Source organism: Cataglyphis hispanica, chromosome 14 (genome assembly GCF_021464435.1).
Source record: "Cataglyphis hispanica isolate Lineage 1 chromosome 14, ULB_Chis1_1.0, whole genome shotgun sequence".
Classification (NCBI taxonomy): domain Eukaryota; kingdom Metazoa; phylum Arthropoda; class Insecta; order Hymenoptera; family Formicidae; genus Cataglyphis; species Cataglyphis hispanica.
The window spans coordinates 6,205,023-6,230,496 of NC_065967.1; the positions used below are offsets into that span (position 1 = coordinate 6,205,023).

Consider the following 25,474-nt stretch of genomic DNA (forward strand, 5'->3'; position numbering starts at 1 on the left):
GACGTGGTCGGAATCAACATTGCGGTCAACAGGGCCGTCTTTATTCTGAATCTCGCAGGCAATCTGACAGGGCACAAGACTCTTCGAGACGACAATACAGAATTTAATTTCCTACTCCTGAAGCTTGGATGTTTGATGCTGCTTGATTTTACTTTTTTTTAATAATTTAAACAAAGCTATTTATATCCATATACATCATATTTAAAAAAATATACCAAATCCAGAAAATTTATTTTATTTAAGAAAATTATTTATTTAAATACTTGTAAAGGGATTAATTATTTCAATCAAGCAGCAAATATATTTAAATTAAAAAATATAAAATAAAGCAAAATATGCTTTTAATTGCAAATAAAAAAGATTGTTTTTAATTTTATTATATTAAATTACTTTTTTCAAAAAAAAAAAACAGGTTTAGAAAACACAGGTTTCTTTACAAGATCTCTTTACTTTATTAAATAATTCTTTATATTCAAATAAATATTTTATTATATTGATATTTTAAATATTTTATTTTTAAAATTATAATTTTTATTATGCAAATAATAATTTATTTAATATAACAAAATATTTTCTGAAACAAAGTAATATATATTTATTTAAGTAAAAAAATTAAAATTAGCAAAATGTATTTATTTAATTTAAAAAAAAAATAGTTTTATATTTGATTCAAAATAATGTCTCTTTTAATTTAAATTTAGATCAAAATTGATTATAAAATTAAATTTAAAAAATTGTCTTGCTTCAGTCATATTACGCAATATCAACGATGATTAATCTATCGATTCTATCAAACGTAATGCAATTTGCACGTCAAAAAATAAATTAATTAGCAATGTATAAATTAATTAGTAAATCGCAGTTTGCATTTAATATTGTACATTCTCTATATATCTATTTATCCAGAATGTTTCAAAAGTGGAGAGTCAATTGTTTGTGAGGTAATTAAGGACCCAAAAATAAAAAAAAAGTGGAAATGCATTGTTATCGCCATTTTTATTTTTAAATTTCAGATTGCTTTGCTTTCGATTTTTTTGTCAAAATTAAAAGAAAAGATAGATTTATTTATTTTATTTTATTTATTTTTTGTATTTATTTATTTATTTTTTATTTTTATTGTTATGTCCAGTAGACTCCACGATTCTTTTCTTTCACTAAAACTCTGTGATACAAAATTAAGTTCTAAAAATCTCTTTGCATCCGACGCAATAAACAAGAAATATCTAGCAGGCGAGACTAATTCTCCAAAGTAATATTAGAGAAATCAACTATATGACGGATCAATAAATTCAAACGTTAGAACCCACTCTGAAAGACTTAAGAATTTTAAACAAAAGACTGTCGAAAGCTAAAAACTTAAAACCACGCGAAAAAAGACGGATCAGTATTCGAAGGCAGTGATGCTGTGGGATTTTTTCCCTCGCGAAGCTACTGTGCGCATGTGTAAGCTGACGTCACAGCTAGACGTCGACTGCTACCATAGCTGTATCTTCGGCGCGACACAAGGTGCATATAAAGGACCTTGTAGTTTTATCGCGTTTTTTTAGTAGTGTTAATAATAACGCGTAGTGTTTTGTGTGTTAAAAAGTGCTTTATACTAGTGCTTTACACAAGAAAACTTTCATTCTTTGCAAATTTTTTCACATTTTTTTCTTGCTAAGATCTGACGGTACCTTCTTGATCGAAGAATAATATACGACTATGAGGATTCATAGCGCGCATGCGTGGGAAAAATCCCATGGCTTAATATGACTGCCTAAAGTCTGGGCATCAGATCTAAGAATTCTAAACAAAGGATAAGGAGAGGAGCGACGGTTTACAGATGATCCGCCAATCAAAATTTGCGATATTTGACACCATGTGCTTGCCTGTCAGATCATCCTCTTATGTTATCTGTTTGAGATAAATTTCAAAGAAATAATAAAGATGTCAACTTAATCGATTATAGCGGATTCTCCAATGGGCAGAACTTGACTTCTAAAAACAAAAATCTACACCAATAAATGCAATCTTTTGGACCTTCTTTTGGAAGGGAGACACCTCCAACTTATGAGAAAAACAATAATTAATTTGATTCGTCAAAAAGAATTTTTGTCGCCTAGTGGAGACGATACACGAAGAAATGCTAAGATTTGAGGATACGCTAAAGCCCCCTTGAAAAATTCACGATCTGTCTTTAATTCCCCATCAGCATAATTCAATTCTTTATTCAGATCCATCGCTTCACTTAGTCAAATTTCTTCCGTTTACTTATGACTTTAAAAGTGAGTCTTTCACTCGATCTCTCGCTAAAAGCGAGAAAGACCGAGTGAAAGACTCATTAGTTAATTACATATGCCAAAAATTAGCTACTACTTACACCCAACGACAGAGCGGATGCAGTCCATCCCAACCAGCCAATCAATTTAAGCTTTGATTATTTAAAACAGAGTGGACATAAGTAGTAAGTGGATAAAATTCTTCAATCAGTTTCCTTTTTTTATTTTATTTATCTTTTACATTCTGAAATAATTCTTGGATTAATATATCTTATTTATATATTATTTTAATAATTCACACTTTGATCTTAATTCTCCTAAACTATCGTTTGAAATATTATTTCCATTATTATTCCCTTTTCCAACCAATAGCTAAGGATCATCTAGATTTCTCAGAATGACTCGTGGTTTCCAGTTAATCGGCAAAAGTCACATTTATTTATAGAGCGACTCACAATTTCATTTGTCCGGTCTCCAATTGTAGCTTTTTTTGTGTATAAGTAAAATATTTAAACATTCCTTGAAATCCGAATCTAGAGTTAATTAATCAACTAAAAGAAAATTATTATTCATTCAATCCAATAATTATTTCATAAATTAAGAATTTTTTCCGACTTTTTTTATATTATTACTATCATTCATTATTACTCTTTTTTTAGTGGAAAAATCAAAACGATCTTCGCGAGCGGCTATTAAATGTTCACGAAATCGTCGGAATAGATAGTTGAAGAAGGAAATGACTCGGGCGTTTTCAGATCCTACTTATATTATAAATTATAAGAAACTCAATTTAGATAAGAATTCTTTCCATCAAAGAGTTCAACATTTATTAAGAATATATAACACACAGAAACTCACTCTTAATTCACAATATTCTTCTTCCACTATCTCTCTTTTTTCCCTTCTTCCCTCTTCTTCACCAACCTCTTCTCCCGAATGTTCTTCCGAAACTTCTTCCCTCCCCGAATCTCAATCTTCGCGAATTCTCACTCCCCTTCCCCTTTCTGATTGTTCACTTATCCTTTCTGAACAATATCAACGTTCAAAGACTCCCATTCCCCCTCCTCTCTCTGATCATCCACAATCCTTTCCCGAATTCCTTATCTGATTCGCACCCCTTCAAGTTCCTTATCACTCGAATCGTTAGATCTCCCAGGAGCGTCGCACGATTTGGAAGAAGCTCTCCAGTACTTTGTGGAGGAGTTGCTTGACTTCAAAGAGGAATTGCAGGATTTTGAATAAAAATCTTGCGATCCCGAAAGAGAGTCAAACTTTTTCTTCGAAGACCAAGCTTTCTTCTAGCAATTCCTATTAAAGCATTTTGGATGAAGTTTCCTTGCCCCTCTGCAATACAATTTTAAGACCTTCATTAGTTCTCTTGTCTTTATCTTCCTACCTTCATTTTTATTTATTTACTAATTTATGTGACGTTATTAAAATTGATTTGTAAATTTATCGCCGGAAAAATTTATAATAATTTAAATTTAGTATCCCGTTTTAATTTCGGTTAATGACCCGTCGCATTTTTGTAACACTCGCGAGAAAATAATTTCCCACACACATACATTAAAAATAATTCATTATGTATACAAATTATTAAGGTTTAAATGTATCTAATATTTGAAGTTCTTTTTTCTTTTTCTTTTGAATAAATATAAGATTTAATTTTAAATCCGCGTAGCTTATTAAACCGGGTTCTCCTTCCCGTACTCCGAGATCGCACAAGGTCTTATTTTGTGTAAAAAGGATTTAATTCCTTTTCCGAAAAAGGACCGCCGAGTAAACGATCTATTGACAGAGTAAAAGCGACCCTTCTGGTCGTTGACCTGTCTTGGGCCCTGGTTTGTTCGTTCAACTCTGATTGTGAGACATAAATTGTCTAGCATTTGTCTAGAAGTAAGTAAATTAGCTCTCCCGCTGGCTCGTTATTCATCGAGTCTGGACATAACAGTATTTTTTTATTGTTTTTTTATCCTAGTGCTAAAGCAATTCGCAACTTTTATTTGACTTTAATTATGTCATAAAAGTCATAAAAATCATTTCTCCTGTCAATTTTGATCAAAAAAATTCAAAAGCAAAACAATTTGAAATTTCAATATAAAAATAATAATAACTCGAAAACAACGCATTTGCAGACTTATACAATTTTTTTTCTGTTTTTGGATCTTCAATCACCTCCCGAGCAATCAACCTCCACTTTTGAAACATCCTGTATGTTTATTTCATTTAAAAGGAACTCATTATTATACGCGTTTCTCATTTAAACTCTTAACTCATTGATGCATTGTTATAATTTGCATGAAATCAGTAATCTGTTTCTGGTAATAATTGAAAGTATCTTTCAACAGATTACTAATTTCATGCAAATTATAACATTTATTGACAAACCAATAAATCAGCAATAATATAGGAAATTCGCTTCATCATCAAATTTTGAACTTGTTAGTGCAATTGCTCGAGAATTTATCATTAGATGATCATTATCGTAATTTCGCGAATGCTAGGAATAACAAGAGTAACGATACACGAAATAGGTTCATATTGTATATATATATATATATATATATATATATATATATATATATATATACTAATACATATATATATATATATATATATATATATATATCTTATCGGAATTTACTGTAGCATTACATGTATGTCGTCCGGGGTGTTTTCGAAATTGGATTTAAAATGCGAACGTGTCACGATAAAAACGCGATGTCACGTCCATGCCAACCGTTGAACATCATAGAATGGCAATTCGGTCGATCGTAAAGTTCATACCCTCTCGCGTTGAAATTTGAAGTTAAGTCGCCCATCGGCGTACAATTTATACATGTCACCCGTAATGTCATCATTTCGAGTTCGAGCCGGAAATATAGAACTCCTGAGACAAAAATATCATGGCACAAATAACACGAGTCTCGCTGTAGAATAATTTAGCAAACTTTTTTCTATTTATCCGTTGTATAATTTTATTATTCCTTTCTTTTATTTTTATACTTATAGCAACTTGGTCGTTTTATCTTTTTCATTTTTAAGACACATTGTCATTCGTAAAATTTAAATATAGATTTATAAATGTAAAATTTAAATGTAAAATGTAAATTTTCTCTCTCTCTCTCTCTCTCTCTCTCTCTCTCTCTTTCATAAATATAGATTTTTACTAGTACTTTCGTTGTAGGCAATGTCTGTTCTATTTTTCTTGCTTTAAATTCTGGTTTAATATTTATTTATTAATCAATAATTCAAAACAAAGCTCTAGAACATGTCATGGCTAACAATAAGTGCACTAGTTTAGACTTCATAAGTGCACTAGTTAATATGACCATTTATTCGAGATTCATATATGATTTCTTTTTTATATATATTGATTTACTAATGGCATTTCAAATTATGTGTCATTGCATAGTAATTTATATTACATTAAGCAAGGCACAATACGTTATATTATTTTAACCTTGCTTAAAAAAAATATTATTTCATATATCTTAGATATTATTTTAATAACTATTAAAGAGAGTAAAATATTTTATTTTAAGGATACTCCGGCAAGTTTTTTCATTTTAACATTATTTTTCTTTCAAAGATTTTACTTAAAATTAAGACTTATATAAAAGAGTTTCGAAACATACAGAATAAATCATTAAAAATTATTTTTACCACCTTTTAATAAATTCTAAAATATAAATTTTACAGAAAAAAGTTATGATATAATTATTGATATAATCATTATTTGAAACTCTTTTATAAAAAATTTGTTCTAGGAGAATGTGATAATTTTTTTTGACACAGCTTATATATTTACACGAAAAATCTTGCCTATATTATGTGTGTGAAAATAATAAACCGAGATTGATTATATTTTTGTATAAAATAAAATTTTTTTCAATCAGATAAATATATATTTTGTTTTCAAAAATGTTTTGTTACATTAAATAAATTATTTTATTTTATTTTCTGTAATAAAAATTATAATTTTAAAATAAAATATTTAAAATTTTAATATAAAAAATATTTTATATTATTTAAAGATAAAAATTATTTATTAAAATAACAAAAATTTCTGTTTTTGAAACAAGCAGCCAAAAATTTAAAAAAATGTTTTTTTAAAAAAAAGTGATTTAGTATAATAAAAATAAAAAACAAATTTTCTTTTTTATTTGCAAAGAAAAGCATACTTTCTGTTTTTATTTTATATATATTTTTAGATATTCAAATATATTTGCTGCTTAATCAAAGTAACTAGTTTTTTTGCAAGTAAATAAATAAATAATTCTTTAAAATCAAAATAAATTTTTTGTATTATATACATTTTTTACAATGTAAAAAAAAGAATTTTTTCCAAAATTAAGAATGAAATTTAGCGAAAATCGCGAAACCGATCGTAATTGTATATCGATCTGTAAACTGATCTGTCAAATCTCAGATGGTGCGTCAGCCGGCTCTCGGATTGCACGGCTTACGAGTCACCCCCGCGGGACCACCCTATTACATCTCGCAGACCGTCGCATTCTCTTAGTGACGCCGTCGGTGGCGGCAGCGTCACGTTTTCTCCGCGCAAGCTCCGCTTTACCAGGAAGGGCTATTGATCCGCTCCGCGCGCCGATTTCGGCCGACGATCGGAAGGTAGAGTGCCGCGGAGTCGACGGGCCGCACGGGTCGCCCGTAAATATTCCTTCGGTGCACTGTGACCTCCCCTCGGATTTAAGGGCGGATAAAAAAGGCATTCTTTTAACGCTCAAGTAGCAGCGTGGCCGAAGATGGTCGGTGGAGTGACGGAGGGTGGACCCCTCATTCGACCTGTCGAGCCTGGTAAGTATCGCCGGACGATTTAAATTCCTGTTCCTTCTGGAATCACTTATCGGATCCGATATCTTCATTCGTTTGTTCATCATACGATCATCGATTAAAATTCTTCATCCATCAGCCGCGACACGATATCTAACGACGACAGCTCGTTCAGAATGGAGGACGCCGACAGCTGTTAGTTCCTGTCCCTTATGACTATAACTGCGTAATTTCTTGGTGAATCACGCGGTGATCAAATAATTTCTCCGACATTAAAAGAAAATCGAATCCGACGCGTTTTGACTGTGGTATCTGCCGATTCATTATAGTGACTTTGATTGCACAATTATGTCGTGGAAAATGCTGGAAAGTTTAATGGAGCACACATACCTATTAATATTGACTAGCCCGACTATGTAAATTCGCGGAGTATCCGAGTAATTAACACATGTTATGTCACGCGATGCATTCAGACGGGTTATAATAATAATTGATCATTGTTTTATACTTTACACATTTACATAATATGTCGGGATACGTCGTGAAACTAATTAGAAACTCGTATTATCGAGAAAAAATATTTAAAAAACATAAAAAAATTCCGATTCTCATTTTATTGGGTGTTTCATATTTCTATCATGTTGCAAAATCTCATTTTTTTTTTAATAGTCGTGAGGTCACATTTTTTTTAGATAGTCGCCATTTAGGATAAAAAACAAAAATTCAAAAAAAATTTTTTTTTATAAAAAATTTTTTTTTTAAATAAAAAATGATTTTTTTTTTTAATAAAACAGTTTTTAATACAACGAGCTTCATTTTTTTTCAAAATTTTGTTTTTCTTTTGATTTGTTTAATATCTTTATATTTTGATTACTGCAAATTGATTTTTCGTTATTTTTAACTTTTTAGATGATAGATTTGAATTAACCATTATTAGTTTAAATGTAGTTTGCATTTCAACTGGCTATGTATAATTGTGTAATTACTCTCTATTTTTAATTAACAAAAATTTTGTTATGCATCTAATTGAAAACTATTCGAATCATGATTGATGAAATTTGCCGCAAAAGTCTCATTAATCCGTCAAAATTACTTTCTAAATAAAAAAAATTATCTTTTAATAAAAGAATAATAATAAAAATATAAGAACTTTAATTTTACTTCTTTTAATTATGTTAAAAAAAATATAAAGAAAAAATAATATTATATTTTTAAAAATAATAAAAAAAAATATCTGTTTTTTCTTCAACTGTTTTTTTTCTATTAGAAAGATTTTTTTACATCTTTAGTCGCAATAATAATTGACATAATTTATCCTCTCTCTCTCTCTCTCTCTCTCTCTCTCTCTCTCTCCATTGTCCTCATGCGACATCACGTGATGCTGCGTTGTAGTGATAAGGTGATCTCGCATGCAATTACGAGAAACGGTGAAATCGAAAAACGTGTGATTACAGTCTCGACGGCGACGCTGGTGACGCTATGTCTCGGCGCCGCTTTCTTATTATGCGCCGTCGCGATGACCTGGTGGCTCTGCCGACGGCGCCGCGAACACACCAAGCTAAGCTCCGACAAGTCCCTGGCGTTCAGACCGCCGCACCGGAAACCGACGGCGGTTAAGAGTCCCGGTAGCACGAGTCACTACTTGAAAAAGAGTCCATCGCCGACGGGACCGGCCAAGAGTCCGCCCGGCTCCGGCGGACAAACGCCGAGCCCGACCGGATCTCAGTCCTCGAATGCCGCATCTCAGCCCAGAACGCCGCAGGGCGCAGGTAATATTCGTAATGAAATAATAATAAAATAATTAATTAGTCGCGGTGTGTTACGCTGTTGGAAAATTTGCGTCTTCTTGTTAAAAAATAGGCCGATTTGAATTCTTGTGTTAAATATTTAACAATTTTATTCATCGTTAATTTAACATATTGCTGTTGGGTTAATTAAACTGTTAAGTTAATAAAATAACAGAAAAAAAGTGTAAAATAGTACAATGTATATTTCTAATTTTACACAATAGATCCGTATTATTAGCAAGATTTATCTGTTAAAATTTGCAGAAAAAAGTATTGATTTTATTCGATAATAGAAGTAAGAGTGAGACTACGGACCGTCAATAATATTTTTAGTTAATTTTATCATTAAAAATATGTTGATTTTGTATAAAATTTATTTCAAATTACTATGAAGTTTGCATTTATTTTGTGTGGAAATATGAATATTATTAGTGTGTCACCATTTAACATATCCATTATTCATAAACATAGAAAACTTGAATTCTCAGGGATTTTGTTTCTATCTCGAACAATCAGGGAATTCTCATGAAATTTTATTTGAATTTAGAATTTTTTTTTTAAATTCTCTCTCTCTGATTGTTTTGTTCTTATATTGCAAGAATCGACAATTTGATGGCCAATAATTTGACCAATAATTATAAATTATATGTTTCAAATATATTATTAATATATATCTTTTTCTTTGATTGTATGTTTATTGTCATAGCAAAAAATACTGACTTCACAATATTGAGTATACATTTTTTATTGTAATTCTTACATTTAATGATAAAAAATAAAAATATTATGCAAATGAAAAATGCTTATCTTACAAAAGTAATTCAGTTCTCTTTTTGGTACATTTCTAAATTTAATATTTAAAATTTAAGTAAATTTTATTTTTTCTTTATATGAGTGAAAAGCATTAAAAAATGCACACAAAAAAAACAACTTATTTTAAAAAGTTCCATCTAATAATTTTCTAATTTTACCAGAAATTTTGAATAAATTACCTGAAAAATTAGGGAATTCTTAGGGAATTTTTTTACATATTTTGGATAGAGATCTTGATTATGTTAAATTAACACAAAAATTTGTATAGATCATTTGGGAAATGCGACATATGTTAAATTTAAACCCAAATTTTCCAACAGTGTACCAAACAATACTGAATATCGTTTCCAAAATGAATATCTGTGGATATACTGGTATCACATTCTCTGTTTCTCATCCCTTTTTTCTACGTGCATGTGTAAAAATTATATTTTGCATTTATAGTTCTTTTTTTTTTTTATTTTTAAAAGAGCAGCTTTCCGTAGAAAAACTTGTTCATGTTATGAAAATGGTTGGTACTATTTTAATCTTCTTGTGTGTACACCCGATAATAAAAACAGATTATCCCTTTCTGTGTAATGAATCATATCTTCATCTTTTTTTGCGTTATAATGAATTATTTTTATTTTTATTTTTTTTTTCAAATCTCTTTCTCTTTCTACCAAGCAATATAAATATTTGAAAAACAAATCCTACTTACAATTAAGATCATGACAAAATGGTAAATCAACTACTCGAAGATTCTTTAGACAAGAGCTTTAATTTAAAAGCTCTTTGAGATCCTCAAAATAAAACTATTCTTAACATTAGACTCAAGACTTCTTATCGTTGCATATAATATTGAGCCATTATATGCAATCGCAATTTTTTTTCTCTTATCCTTCTATATAGATACAGTAATTGCACAAGTGTATAAATTAATATCTTTAAATTATAAATCCTATCTTTTAAAATAATTCCAATCTCCTTTCTTTCTCAATATTTTACTAATTATTACTTATATTTCTTGGATCTAAAGAAATTCGTAACTTTGACATTCCTTTACATAGCTCTTACAATTTATTCTAGTTTACTTTACTTTGAAAAATTATAGAGCAATATTCTTGCAATAATGATACATAGGTACGCCGGTACAGACGCCTCCCGTCGAAGTTACTGTAAGTATAGAAAATGAGCGCGACAAGGCTGAGCTGGAAAATAATGAAAAGGTTGAGCGCGATAAGAATCAAACGGCGGAGAATAACAAGGATAATTTGGGCCAGCTGTTTTTCAAGCTGCGATATCGAAGCGAACAGAACACGCTGGCGGTGACGGTGGTGAAATGCAAAGGGTTGCCCGCCAGGGGCCAGCAGAACGCGACCAGCGATCCTTATGTGAAGCTGCAATTGCTGCCCGACAAACAGCATCATGTAAAAACTAGAGTCCTCAGAAACACTAGAGATCCGGTGTACGATGAGGATTTTACGTTTTTCGGCATATCACAGAGTCAACTTCAGGTAGAAATTACGATTTGAGAATTACACTTGAATTTCGTTCAAACCGCGTCATCAATTTCTACATTAAAAAAAAAAAAATGTAATAAGAGCAAATTTTTTTTTTATTTTAAAACATTATTTGCTTAAATACTTGCGAAAAAATTAATTATTTTAATCAATCAGCAAATATAAGAATTTGTTTTTTATCTTTGTTATACTAAATTTTCTTCATTAAAAAAACATTTTTTAATTTTTAGCTATTTTTTCAAAGACACAGAATTTTTTTTATTTTAATAATATTTTTATCTTCTAAATATATATAAATATTTTTTTACATTAAAATTTTAAATAATGTATTTTAAAAATTATAATCTTTATTATACGCAAGAAATTATTTAATATAACAAAACATTTTTGGAAACAAAGTATGTATTTATAAGTGAAAAAAATCAAGACTAACAAAATGTGTGTATTTATGTAATTGAAATAATTTTATTTTTAATATAATATAATATGATTATAATAAATTTATTTCTTAAGAGAAAAGAGTGGTAACCCACTTGACGATTGTGATTGCAGAAAATTAGCTTACACTTCATCGTGTTGAGTTTCGACAGATATTCTCGCGACGATATTATCGGAGAACTGACATGTGCTTTATCATCAGTGCCCGGTTTAGAAGACGCGGATAATCAGGAGATATCTCTCTGTCGAAAAATATACCCTAGAAGTTTGAAGGTAAATATCTTAAAAATTTTATAAAAATAGACACAACGTATAATATTTATATTATAGATCATACAATATATCTTACAAAAAAAAAAATCAGCAAATATTCTTACAAACAAAACTTTTGTCGCTATTTTCCTTTATTTAAGTAAAATTCGCTCTTGAAATTTGTCTAAAAAATATTATTATAGATCATAATTCCTAATATAATTATATATTTATCTTCAATTCTGTCATTGTCTTTTCTCTCTGTATTTACTTTATTACTAAAATTTCTTATTTTTAATCATTAATTATTCAAAACGTTCAATATATGCCTCTCAATATTTTTATTGAAGAAAAATAGATTCTCTGTCAACCAAAAATTCTTTATTGGAAAAAATATTTACAAACAGGAGACATTCTATAAATGAATACTATTATGGGAGAATAATTTTTCTCTTCTCTTCCCTTACTTCCTTTTTCAGATACAGTCGCAAGGAAGAGGAGAATTGCTGGTATCGCTTTGCTGGCAACCAGTCACAAGCCGCCTGACAGTGGTGGTATTAAAAGCGCGAAATCTGCCCAAGATGGACGTGACTGGACTCGCTGATCCGTACGTGAAGATTTATCTTCTATACAATCAGCAACGTATCGCCAAGAAGAAGACGCACGTGAAGAAACGCACGCTCAGTCCGGTGTTCAATGAGTCCTTCGTTTTCGATATACCGAACGGCGCGGACGGGCTCAACAACGTCAGCCTCGAGTTCATGCTACTGGACTGGGATCGAGTTACGAAAAACGAGGTAAATTTCACCCATCTGTCATTCAAGAAGCGATATTTTTTTCGCTTCGTTATCGATTGGATTGATATATCTTTTTTGATCGAAGCATATCTATTGTTTTTAAATAATGAATTTTTAGAAACTTACTTGGGGTATTTAACAAATTAAATTTTGCGAAAGAAAACAAATAACAGAATCATTTTGCACATTTTCTTTTAAGTAAATACTATTTTAATAGAATTTTTACTTAAAGTTTTGTTAAGAGAACTTGCAATTTTGATAATTAAAAACGATTTAATAAATAATATCCCTTAAAGTTTATACAGTAAAAAAATATTCAAAATAAAAAAATATTTAATAATAAAAAATATCCCATTATCTCCAAATTAAACAAAAAAATTATAATTAAAAGAATATTCGATATTCTTTTTTGCCTGGAATACTGGCTAACTTTATTATTTTTTTTTTATTTGTTTAATTTTATAGAATTACAAATATTATAATTTTGTATGTATTGTATATGAAAAAAATTGCATAAAGCCATTTAAATTTGTTGCTTTCCGGAGTGGAGAATTTTTATCATTATTGAAATAAGCTGTTAATTGATGGATAAATCATAAAAAAAAAATATGACTCGTTTAGGTAATTGGCCGGCTAGAATTTGGTGGACCAAAATGTCAAGGTTCCGCTGTGAACCATTGGAAGGAGGTATGCAGCTCACCGCGACGACAGATAGCCGATTGGCACAAACTGCGGGAGTAACTGGCTTCTCTCCTGGCCCTATATACGTATCGAGCTCGAGCTCTCACATCTCCGATTTCCCTAGAACCTCCATATCCTTCGCTATGAAATCACTGATCCGACCCCTTGAAACCCTACAAGATAAGGTAGGGGTGTCTGTTTTTGTAAACCTAATACTCAATGTATATTAGGCTTGAAATGAATAGCTCGTCCACCCATAATCGCTGTCATCGGGAGAGATTTTTGAATCCGTAAATGAAAATGGTATAATCACAATGTTTATAGTAGATAGATTTGAAAAAGTTAAAACACACGATATCTCCCTTCATTAAAGATCATAATTAAAATATAAAAAATTTTACGAACCACCTTTTGTTTACACACACGAAGGATCTCAGAGATTAATATCAGTATTAATATCAAATATCTAAAAATTTAAATATCAATTTAAAATAAAAATATTTTTTATATTTATATTATTTAAATATTGTTTGAAAATTAAATATCGAAAAATTTAAAGAAATATTATTTAACTCTAAAATTTTTTTATATGTTCCGTTGATGTAATTATATATATTACGAGCGATTACGGGATGACGGCTTCCGCAGAATGCTTTACAATATAAACATAGACATTAAGATTCCCGACCAGTTGATTAACGAGACTATGGAAAAGAAATGTTGATACGTGCGAAGCGGTCGACCTTTCGATTCCTAAATATTGTGTCATATAGGTAAATATGAAGCAAATAAATCCTTCTACAGCGAATTCGAGTGGAATACACATTAGTGTATATTTAAAAAAAAAAAATAGTCTTGCACAGAGTGACGTAAAAATGTGACTATAGCGTAAAATCGATTCGCTAACGAAATGCTCAGAATTTGCGCTTGATTATTTCAATGACGCTTTCATGCAATGCTTCTGCATCATGATAAATTTTGTGTAACAATGGCTTTAAAAATGTACACCGGTGAGCGCATTTGACCGAATTCGCTATTAATTTGCTCCATTTTATTTACATGATTAATGGTATTTCAAGACCGCAGAGCGACGTATCACGTTAAGGACACAGTGTATATTTTACGCAGCATTTTGGCGTAACCGTAATTTCTTTCGGTCCTAAAAGAGAATAATGAAAGAGGCCTCCCTCTTCCGCTCCACATTTGCAAGGCTAGAAAGAAAATTTGAATTTAAATAAAGATCTGTACATTTTAACTTGTATAGACGTTTATGTGCGCACGCAAAAGTGAAATTATATTTTTGATTAATATAATTATATTGTCTTTCTTTCTCTTTGTGTATTGCTAATATTACGAGTCCTTGAAACACATTATTTATCCACATTTAAGAGAGTTCATACACTTAAAGCGACGAAAATAATGGTTTTTCTTAATTATTTTTTCCTGATAACACGTTATTTTAAAATAAGATTCTTTTTATTTAAAAGCATATATATTCTAAATTATATGTATTCTTGACGTTCTTTATTAAAAAGGAATTAAATCATATCTCTGTTATTTCAACAAATTCCACAACTTAAAATTTTGAGAATATTTTTAAAACATCAAAAATGAAAAAAAAATATATATATAAAACGCCAAGAATCGATTTATCAACCTGCCTAGGCGTACCTCCATAATATAGTATAAAAAAGTTACGCCACTATACTTTCAAAACACTACGTTAAAGTTGTGTTTATCTTGTTAAATGCAAACTGCGAGTGAATACGTCATTATCTCGGACTAATTGGCAAAAGTTCATATTTTCACCGAATCTATCGCTAAATACGACAGTCAGATTTTAACTTTTTGCTTACATTAAACGTAGAAAGTTTCCGCATATGCGTGATACAATATTACAAAAGAACACTTGAAGATTGAATTCTTTTATTCATAATCGTTTTTCTATTAATAATTTATAATAAAGCGAAATAAACGAACACTGTTGGAAAATTTGGCTTAAACTTAACATATATTACATGTCCCAAACAGTTTATACAAATTTTTGTGTTAATTTATAATATGAATATGTTAATTGGTGACACTAATACTATGTTAATATATTTTAACATAAAATGAATGCAAATTTCATAATAATATGAAATAAATTTTGTGTAAAATCAACATATTTTAATGATAAAAATAACTTAAAAAAATGACTATCTATAGTCACTCTCATTCCTATTATAGAATAAAACCAACATTTTTTTCAAAATTTAAATTTAAATTAAATGTAAATTTTAACAGATAAATCTTGTTAATAATATGGTAATAATACAGAATATAATTATTATATAAAATTAAAAATAAAATATGTGCATATTGTGTTAGTTTTACACATTTTTTTAATTGTTTTAATAATTTAACATTTGAATTTAATTAACACAACAGCAATATGTTAAATTAATATATAAATGTATTAAATATTTAACACAAATAAAATTTTAATCGGCATATTTTTGAACAAGAAAACAAATTTTCCAACTGTAAATAAGTGTGTGCGTTTCATCATGTAACAACAAGTCTGTCGCAACAAGCCTTGGATTTTAAGTTACTTTGTTCATAATCGCCTTTTCTTGCGACGAAACGATAATAAACGAGAATCGAATACTTTTTGCTTTTAAGAGTAGCTGGACTACGAATATAGTCTCAGCTCGCATCGCGATTGTACATATATATTGTATAACGAAACGCGAAAAATGATGAATTGACGGCGAGGGAAAATTTAATGTAAACATGGAATCATTAATGTCTTAGTATGTAAATTTATGCGCGGAATATATATGTACTCTCCGTATATACATATGCCCCAATATGTAAATTTATATCTTTAGACATTAATGATCCCGTGCATACGTCGTATGTATATGTTGCGAAAAATAACGAGATCGATTTTTTAAAACACAATGTCGACAACACATCGGGAGCATCAAAACCGCAGTTCAATTTAAAAACTTTAGAATATTACAAATGTAATGAAATTACGTACGATTTAAAATATTCAATGTGCGTGTATCGAATCATTGAATCAATCAAATCGTACTTAATTTAATTGCATTGATAAGATTCCAAAATTTAAATTAAACCACTATTTCGATATTCGATGTTGGTCTTTCAAAAAATTAGTCATCACTTTTATGATCAGCTTCGTTATATATCGGAAGTATAAGATAGTTGGAGGACACACACTTCCTGCTCACCTCAATAATTTAATAAGAGTTTTAATTGCACACTGTAACATTTTTAAATTGACTTGTCATTTATTTGACACGTCAACGCATATATTCTATATGTTTCTTATGTTACTTCCTTTGCTAGTGTGCTACTATAGAAAAAATACATATATATATATAAGATCGATTTTTTTTAACATTCAAATCAACGCTCGCAGATCGCAAGACATGCGCGACACTCGAAGTATTTCGAACATGAAAGTCAATAATCAGCAACGCATAATTAACAAATGCTTATTTTTTTACCGCAATTCACTCCTCCACGATGCGAAATTTATTCAATTTAAGAGGACAAGGATATTTTATTCAGTTACATGTAAATATAGGCGTATAATGTTTTATCTTTTAAAATATTAATATATATATCACGATAATTAGATTATTACGTGATGTAGATATTGATTTTTTCATAAATAGATATAACTTAAAATAATATGTCATACGTATCTTATATTTATTTCCTTTATATATATATATATATATATATATATATATATATATATATATATATATTTACAATCTCAACTTTGAAATTTATATACTTATTTATTTGTTTATTTAACAGTCTTTACACATATAAATATACTTCTTAGAATAAAATAATATCTTTTTTTTCCCACACATTAAAAACAAGTATCAAAAGTTTTATCAACAAGTTTCAAAAGTAAATTTTAATTCATAATGCTTCTATATTAAAAAAAAAATCAATATTTATTATAAATCTTAATTAAAGACAACTAATTAATAAAATATTAATTACTTTTAAATTTCATTATTTAAAAACAGTAAAATTATATTTTTTTCATATTACGAAAAGTAATATTTTTTGTCTCTTTTTTTTCAAGAAATTCCATGTAAATATAATTTTTTTAGATAATTAAAAAGGAAAAGAAGAGAATGCAAAATATTTCTACACGCATACTTACAATATAAAATATCCTTTTCATCCTCCAAATTTGGATAAGATTCGCACTGTGTGCATTGTACTATCCATTGTCCTTTCTTCGCAGCGACGAACGTAAGGACGGGAGGACCGTGATGCGCGCGAAAAAAGAAATGCGAATATCGTGTGTTACGATCTTCACAAAATCCGAAAGCGAATAATAATAAAAATATCGCGATCGAAAGTATGACAGAAAAAGTCGCAATATATCACACGAAGAGACTCAAGAGATACACCGAATATGTTTTACATACATTTTAAGATAGCGAACACGACACACGTCGTCGTCTTACACGGCGATCCACTGAGATAACAAATGACATTATATATGATCGAGAATTTCATGATATTTATTTAATTGCTATATATATATATAATTATAAATACAACTACTTATATATTATATATACAGAGTGAGACGCTAGAAAACGCTTTCTAAGATATTTTCATATATATTCAGTTTAGACAAAAAGATTTAAGACAAAAGTTAAATTATATATTTTGAAAAGACTACATTTTGATCTTAGTTTTTTTTTAGGTACAGGCATCAAAAAATTTTGAAGGTCATCTCAAGTTTTTTTAAATCCAAAACCTTTTTTTAATCAACTAATATATTTATAGAGGATAAAAAAAACGAATTGAACGACCTATGACATTGATTGTAAAGTGATCTTGAAATGACCTTGAGAAAATTTGAAATGACCTTCAAAACTTTTCACTTGTACCTAAAAAAAATTAAGACAAAAAAAATTGTAGCCCTTTCAGAATAATTTAATTTTTGTCTTAAACCTTTTAATCTAAAATCAATATTTAGAAAGATTATCTTAGAAGAGAGTTTCTAGTGACTCGTCACCCTGTATATAAAAGAAACAAATATAAGTATTAGTTTACGTAGCGATACAACGCATGTACATCTGTCTGTCGTTCTCTCGTGAAAATTACGAACGATTTTATACAAAATCGTTCTCCAAACATGAAAAAATATCGATATATATATATTAATCTCCGAACTAATCTCTTAAGATCAAGGATTGTGACTAAAGAAAGATTGCTCGAGATCGGCAGACACATTGTAACATAATGACCGTCGGTATGAAATGCTCGAAAATCATCGTTTTTGTTAATTCATCATTTAATTATTTCGATTCTTTTTATGTATTCTCTCTCTCTCTTGCGTCTTCTTTTTGTTGTTATATAATAAGTAAATAATTGTACATTATAATAAAAATATTCTAATTTTTTAAAGATTGTAATCGCGTATGATTTTGCTAAAATCGCACGGACAACTTTTCACCTTACTATCACAACAAATCAGCTCGTCCCGCGATAATTATTATAATTAAATAAACAATTTTACCAAAATTAAACAGTTTAACAAAATATTAGAATGATCAAAACAATAAAAAAATAAAGCTAAAAATTCATAACATAATATATATATATATATATATATATATACTAAATTATTATTTAATAAATCACACACACATACACATTTTATGTATGCACATATGTATACGTCAAGGTTTCTTCTTTTCTCTCTCTTTATTTTTTATGTTACGTCGAATTAATAAAGTATCGGTGCTTTTTAAGCATTCATGAATATTATATTATAGGTTTAAAAAATGCGGCGTACGCGCGAGAAAATACTGTGCGTGAGCAAATTTTAAGGCTGTGTGGTCAATAAAAAACGCTAAAATAAACATCTCAATAAATGATTATTTCACCAAGTGCCCTATATTTAAAAAAAAAAAAATTAAACAATCTCAGATATGAGAAAAAATGATACAATATGTCAAATGAAAATCTATATAGATCTGCTTAAATCAAATTCTTTGAAAACATATATGTATAACATGTTAATTGATTTTTCTTCTTATAATGTTTTATACATCTATATAATAAGCGCTATATATAGAAGAACAACGATTAAATAATTAAAAAAATATGTTTTATTCATATTATATTATATATTAATAAACTTAATCGAAGAATTTACAAGGCTTACATATAAAAAATGCTTTTTTGGGAATGAGCGAAATATGCCAGGCACATAATCGGTGTTTTCGAAATCTTAGGAAAGTATAAGTTAGTAAAGCTTACATGTAATACATAATTTTCACATTCATGTCCATATCTGAATTGATTGCACTTACCAATGCAATTTTTTAAACATTTTATAATTTAAGTCTATGCATAAATATGTATAAACATTACATTTATATATATATATATATACACAGATAAATATATAATGTGTTATGCTTTTATAAGTATAAATATTTGTACTGCATCATCGCTTAAAAATATAACGTACATGCATATTTATACATATATAAAGATAATTGCAACATTTCTTTTAATTGCATCTTTTGAACTAAATGCCAATTATACTTGTTGTTTTGTACAATCAATAAATTAAAAATAACGCTAATGTTTCTCTGATTGAAATTAAGAAAATTAAGCAGTCTATCAGCAATCCGCAATCTTCGATTGCAACTAATTACATGCGCGCAGCACAGCTGTTAAATAATATACTTCTTTATATATTATATATATTTTAGATTATATATATTTTTCAATAATATTATACTTTGAACGTATAATCTGACAGCAAAAAAGACTATATTAAAAATGTTCTGTAAAAGTTATTTATATTTTTATCGTTATTATAGAAGGCGTTTAGAAATTAGCTATAAAATGATAGTATATTATGTTTTTAAAAACTAGTTTAAACTAGTAAAAACTAGTTTAATTGGATTAAGCTATTGAATTTGGAAGAACAATTCGCATTTATATCATCAAACACACATACATTAATAATGGCAGAGCCAGATTGTCCATTTGATTTGTGCGTCCTTCGATCAACGATATTGATATAATCGCCAGAATGCTTCTCAGCAATAACCAGTGATTGTCCATAAAACCTAGCAAAATATAAATAACCAGAAATAATCAATAGCTTTAGAAATAAAAAAAATATCAAAAGATATAAGATTTGAAATATCTACCGCAATATGTTAGACCGAATATAACGCAAACTTGGAAAAATATGCACGCAACAGTGCCTTCTATACTTTTCTGTGTGCCCAACCATTTGTGCAAACCCCATTTGCTACCAACAAAGCTAGCAGCGGTATCACCAATTCCTACTGTTAACACACCACTGAGTAATACCATAAGTGTTAAATTATTAGTTGGCATCCAAAGAGGAAACGATAGACCACAAAGTAAATATATAGGTGTCAATGAGAGCAAAGAATCCTTTTCATCGGCAAATGTAGCAAATCCTTGTTGTAAAATTCCTCCCAAAGGTGGGACGTTCAAAAATCGGATTACCTAATATGTAAATTTATCAATAATTATCATATTTGAAAATATAAATGAAAATTTTATATTTTAACTGATATATGTGATAACTATAAGTACCTCAATAATGACAAATAATGCAAATATCACGCCACTAGCAAGATATAAAAATGACGGATCGTATATCATGCCAGGGATATATACAAATACCGCTAATATATGAAAATATTTTCTAGTCGAGGTTGTAGCTTGGTTTTTTGATAATATCTGATACAAAATTGTAAAGACACTTAGCAAAAGACATATTGCCCAATATAAAATTATCATAATCTGCAACATTTCAAATCAAAATAAAATTAATAATTAAATTTGCATAATCTCTTTATCATAAATAATTCAAATATTTTTCAAAAGTAATCTAAATTATATAATAAAATATCATATTTTTGTATAGATTGCTTACCCTTTCATTACTGCTGAAAACAAAAGAAATTATCCACATTACTGGGTTTTGATCAAGAATAATGTAAAGTATTGGAAGAACTATAAAACATATGAGGTTGATTGTCATTAAATAAAAGTATTTCGTACTACGCAGGATAGGAAAATACCCACACAGGAGACAAACCAACACTACATACAATATTCCAACCTGCAACGATATGTTAAAGAAATGTTATGGAAAAAATAAGCGAGATATCTCAAGGCAATAGATTTTGCATTTCACTACCTGCAACACAACTGTGCTGATGTCATTGTCATGAATTGGAGGTAAATGATATCGCAAGGGTAAATTGGTAACGGCTGACATCAAAAATAAAACAAAACTATGCATAACCGCTGTTGCCTCTCCCATAGTGAAGCAATATGGAAAAGCTGACATTAGTTGCAGGACACTCCATGTGCCCAGACTTCCGACAGTTAAACCCCACACGACACTCATTAGCAGTCCTGTTCTTATTTATTTAATTAATATAAAGATATAATCAAAAACTAATTGCATGTATCATTCAATTCTTTGTATCAAACGCATGCCATTTAATAACACAATATAATCAAGGATTTTTCAAGAAATAATTTCTAGATTGATATACCTTTGTTAGCCACAAATAGAAAAAGCAGAGATGTCACAATCGCAGGCAGAAAATATATGGCGTGAAAATCTTTTGCCACAACCTTCTCTATCGAAAGCCGAATGTAAAGGCAGATGGAACAGAGAAGAAGACCAAAGCCTGCAGTCCCAACGCATAGACATATCTCAGAGTAGCTGTTCTCTTCCCTCAATATTGTAATTGCGGCACTTAAACCGACCAAGATACCCAACCATAATCCACTATTCGCATTTGATCTGCAAAAATATTAAATGATATAAATACATATAAATCAAATCTCGTTCTTCTAACATCCTCGATATTATTATTGGTAAATATAATTAACAATTATCATTGTTACATCATAAGTGTGTTAATTAATTATAACATTCATAATAAAAACAACCGGTTCGCATTTGAAGATTATCTCGTTTGAAGGTTATTCTTCGACGATAAAAAGTCCGTACCGGTGTTGTATGCCGTTGCGTTTGATGTTTTGTAATATCCTCTCCTCAAGATGTTTATATTGTGCGATTACCATCTCCATTTTCTTTTTTTCTCAATTAAAAGAGATCGCTTTTCATAATAACAGTAGACCAACACCGCCCAAGCCCAACGTCCTCACCGCACTTTGAGCACGGAAAAATGTTGCGGACGAACGTGTCGGTCTCCGCCGCATTCTTCGAATGACGCCGCAACAGCTGATGAGCCGATGCGATATGCAATGTATACGCCATGCGACTCGCATGTCGTTGCACACGGAATTATATCGCATTAGAGATATATCGATATCACGAGCTAACTTTTTTAAATTTTAAACTAGCGTACACAAAATTTACAACTAAAAGATCTAAATTGTTATCGTAAATTATTTTGCGCGTAAATTTCTTATCGGTATTTTTTTTTAGCTTTCCTTTTATCAATCTTGAATTTTAACTTTTGTAATCTTTAATTTTACTGACTTCTTGCTTCCTCATCGAGTTTTTTGTTTTTGTGGAAAATTTTTTTTTTCTAATTTTGATGCCAATATGTGTTTAGAATGTTCTAAAAACATATTTTTACAAAATATCGAGTATGTGTGTATGTGCATCGAAGGATGTGATTCGATTATCTGCCGTAAATTTTACGATAATGAGCTAAAATTTTTTATATGAATAAAGTATCGTTCAAGGTTGATTGGTATTGTACTTGGCTAAGATCGATAAAGGGGTTTTATTTTTTATAATATTTTGAATTCTTCAAAAAAGGTGTTCTATCTTCCATAAATTTTTAGATATTTGTCTAAATTTTTTATATGATAGAATATCATTAAAGAATGATTGGTATTGAATTTGATGAGAATTGGTAAAAGGGTTTATTTTTTTATGAAATTTTGAATTTTTCAATAAATGTATGTGCATGCTGTAACTTCCACAAATTTCGAGATATCAGGCTAAATATTTTTACATTAATAGACTAGCATTAAAGAATGGTTGGTATTGATTTTAATGGGAATTGATAAAAAAAGTTTATTTTTTATAAAATTTTAACTTTTTCTAAAAAAAAAAAAAAAGATGTGGTTGCTCTAGCTTTATCAAATTTTGAGATATCGGGCTAAATATTTTTACATTAATAGATATCATTAAAGTATGGTTGATATTGAATTTAATTGTTGAAACTGTTCATTTTTTATGAAATTTTGAATTTTCAATAAATGTTTGTTTACGACCTAATTTCTGCAAAATTTTTTAAATATTAGATTGAATTATTTTACTAATATTATAAAAAAAGGAAATAAAATTATGAAGAAGCCATGTGCAAGATTTTAATTTGCACAATTTTTTACTTGTTTCTCTTTACTTTTCAAAATTTATTTAAACAATAAATTAAAAATTTAATTAATTATAAAATATAATTGTGAATAACTTTAATGTATATTTTTAAATAATTAAATATATATTTGTACAAAAATTTATTAAAATAATGTTATTAATATACTATACCTCGTAGAACTCTTCCTTTGTTGTACTTCCTGAAAATCTTGTTTAAATCCTGTAGAATAATTAATAGAAAATTAAATATAATAATATTTATATATTTTTAGATAATAATAATATTTTTATTTCTTTTGTGCATATGTAGAAACAATCTTTTTTCTAATAAAAATTATATTTTATTATTGCTAATCACTATATCAATCTTATACTCATGATGTAAAAATATTTTGTAACGATTCATTTCTTTCGGATCGGTTCTGAAATTTCAGGATTCGGGCGTAGGAGGGAAACTCACAAAAACTCATCGCTTTTCCCTTAATATAATTAGGCTTTATTAAAATTTTCTTTTTTTACAAAAATACATATGAATAATAAATCTCTTGAAGTATTAACACAAAAGTACGCAGAGTAAACGCAATAAACAATATACATAGTGGACGCAATAATAAATGAACGCAATGGATGTGATGAACTGGCTCACCCACTCAGGGTGCTACTGTTGTCCCAACGGCTTCATCGAGGCGGCGATTCATTCGGGGTCGGCCGTACCGGTCAAATCGGATCACCCACCGCCCTGTTGGAGTCCTCACTTTGTAGCGCCGGCTAACATGCGCGGCGTGATGTGGCACCGCCACCGTTTGGCCATCATTCAGGGTAACGAACACTGGAGGCAGCGACGACGACGTTTCGACTCTCAGCGGTGGTGGAGGCAAGGTGAGCCTTAGCTTGGCCAATAAGTCGATGCCGATCAGTATGGAATTCTCCAGGTTCGGCATCACGGAGAAACAGTGAAAGATAGTCTCTCCCTGGACCGTAATAGGTAGGTCAAATGTTTCCACAATCGGGACTTGGCTCCCATCAGCAAGGTATATCTCGGTGGCCGCCGGAGTGGGACGGCATGTTCCCTCGGTTAGACTCCGCGCGGTCTCCGTATTCACAAACGAAACCTCCGAGCCAGTATCGATGAGGGCCTTCAAGTGATGTTGATGTATCTGAACATCGACATGCGGTCGTGGATTATAAGAAATGAACACCTTGTCGCGATGGCGGCCGCGACGTTCCGTATTTCCACTTGATTGCCTCATTATTTTTCGGCTGTTTCAGAGATGGCAGAAAGACTCGCGAATGACTCGATACCTATTAATGATACCTCGATTGGCGAAAGGAGCAGGATTCGCAGTCAGGAACTGACGGACCAGACGCTATGAACGCAACGAATAAACTACAATCGAAGACGACACGGTCCTTATAATTAATTTATAACTAACGCTTATGATGTACGGATAGAAAGGAAGGAATTTTTTATTCACAACTCATATACTAGTTAAACTTACTATACTAACGGGTAAACTTATATATTAACGGATAATATACATATATATAATATATTTACACGAGAACGCAAGTGGCTAGGTGCGTCGCGGACTTATCAGTAAAAGGTCGGCGGAGCCGAGTCGCAACGTTGGTTCCTATCCTTAATCAGCAGATTTATTAACTAACGGGCGACTAACAGTAAGAAAAGCAGGATGGCAAGGGTAACCTTTATTTTCAACCAGATATA

The 25,474-nt window shown here is 29.8% G+C and overlaps 2 protein-coding genes across 2 annotated transcripts; one reads left to right on the forward strand and one right to left on the reverse strand.

The window, feature by feature from the left end:
• Positions 1-6,865: 6,865 nt before the first annotated feature.
• Positions 6,866-19,240, forward strand: LOC126854794 (synaptotagmin-4). The gene is made up of 6 exons (XM_050601864.1): positions 6,866-7,076; positions 8,507-8,821; positions 10,775-11,148; positions 11,707-11,865; positions 12,324-12,641; positions 13,263-19,240. Exons 1-6 carry the CDS (start codon positions 7,025-7,027, stop codon positions 13,380-13,382), a joined length of 1,338 nt encoding a protein of 445 aa, XP_050457821.1. The 5' UTR covers positions 6,866-7,024; the 3' UTR covers positions 13,383-19,240.
• A 231-nt stretch (positions 19,241-19,471) lies between these two features.
• Positions 19,472-22,676, reverse strand: LOC126854793 (dolichol kinase). The gene is made up of 7 exons (XM_050601863.1): positions 22,405-22,676; positions 21,941-22,194; positions 21,577-21,797; positions 21,310-21,498; positions 20,967-21,176; positions 20,549-20,876; positions 19,472-20,464 (listed from the first exon to the last, which is right to left on the reverse strand). The coding sequence occupies exons 1-7, from the start codon at positions 22,482-22,484 to the stop codon at positions 20,331-20,333; spliced, it is 1,416 nt and encodes a 471-aa protein (XP_050457820.1). The 5' UTR covers positions 22,485-22,676; the 3' UTR covers positions 19,472-20,330.
• Between the last annotated feature and the right edge of the window lie 2,798 nt (positions 22,677-25,474).

What these genes read in the sequence shown, in the direction of transcription:
- LOC126854794 (XM_050601864.1), top strand. Translation starts at nt 7,025, where the DNA reads ATGGTCGGTGGAGTGACGGAGGGTGGACCCCTCATTCGACCTGTCGAG. An exon ending in CAGAACGCCGCAGGGCGCAG is followed by an intron (nt 8,822 to 10,774) that starts GTAATATTCGTA and finishes AATGATACATAG; the next exon opens with GTACGCCGGTACAGACGCCT. An exon ending in TATCACAGAGTCAACTTCAG is followed by an intron (nt 11,149 to 11,706) that starts GTAGAAATTACG and finishes TTGTGATTGCAG; the next exon opens with AAAATTAGCTTACACTTCAT.
- LOC126854793 (XM_050601863.1), bottom strand. Translation starts at nt 22,484, where the DNA reads ATGGAGATGGTAATCGCACAATATAAACATCTTGAGGAGAGGATATTA. An exon ending in TCTATTTGTGGCTAACAAAG is followed by an intron (nt 21,798 to 21,940) that starts GTATATCAATCT and finishes AAATAAGAACAG; the next exon opens with GACTGCTAATGAGTGTCGTG. An exon ending in ATTCGGTCTAACATATTGCG is followed by an intron (nt 20,465 to 20,548) that starts GTAGATATTTCA and finishes ATATTTTGCTAG; the next exon opens with GTTTTATGGACAATCACTGG.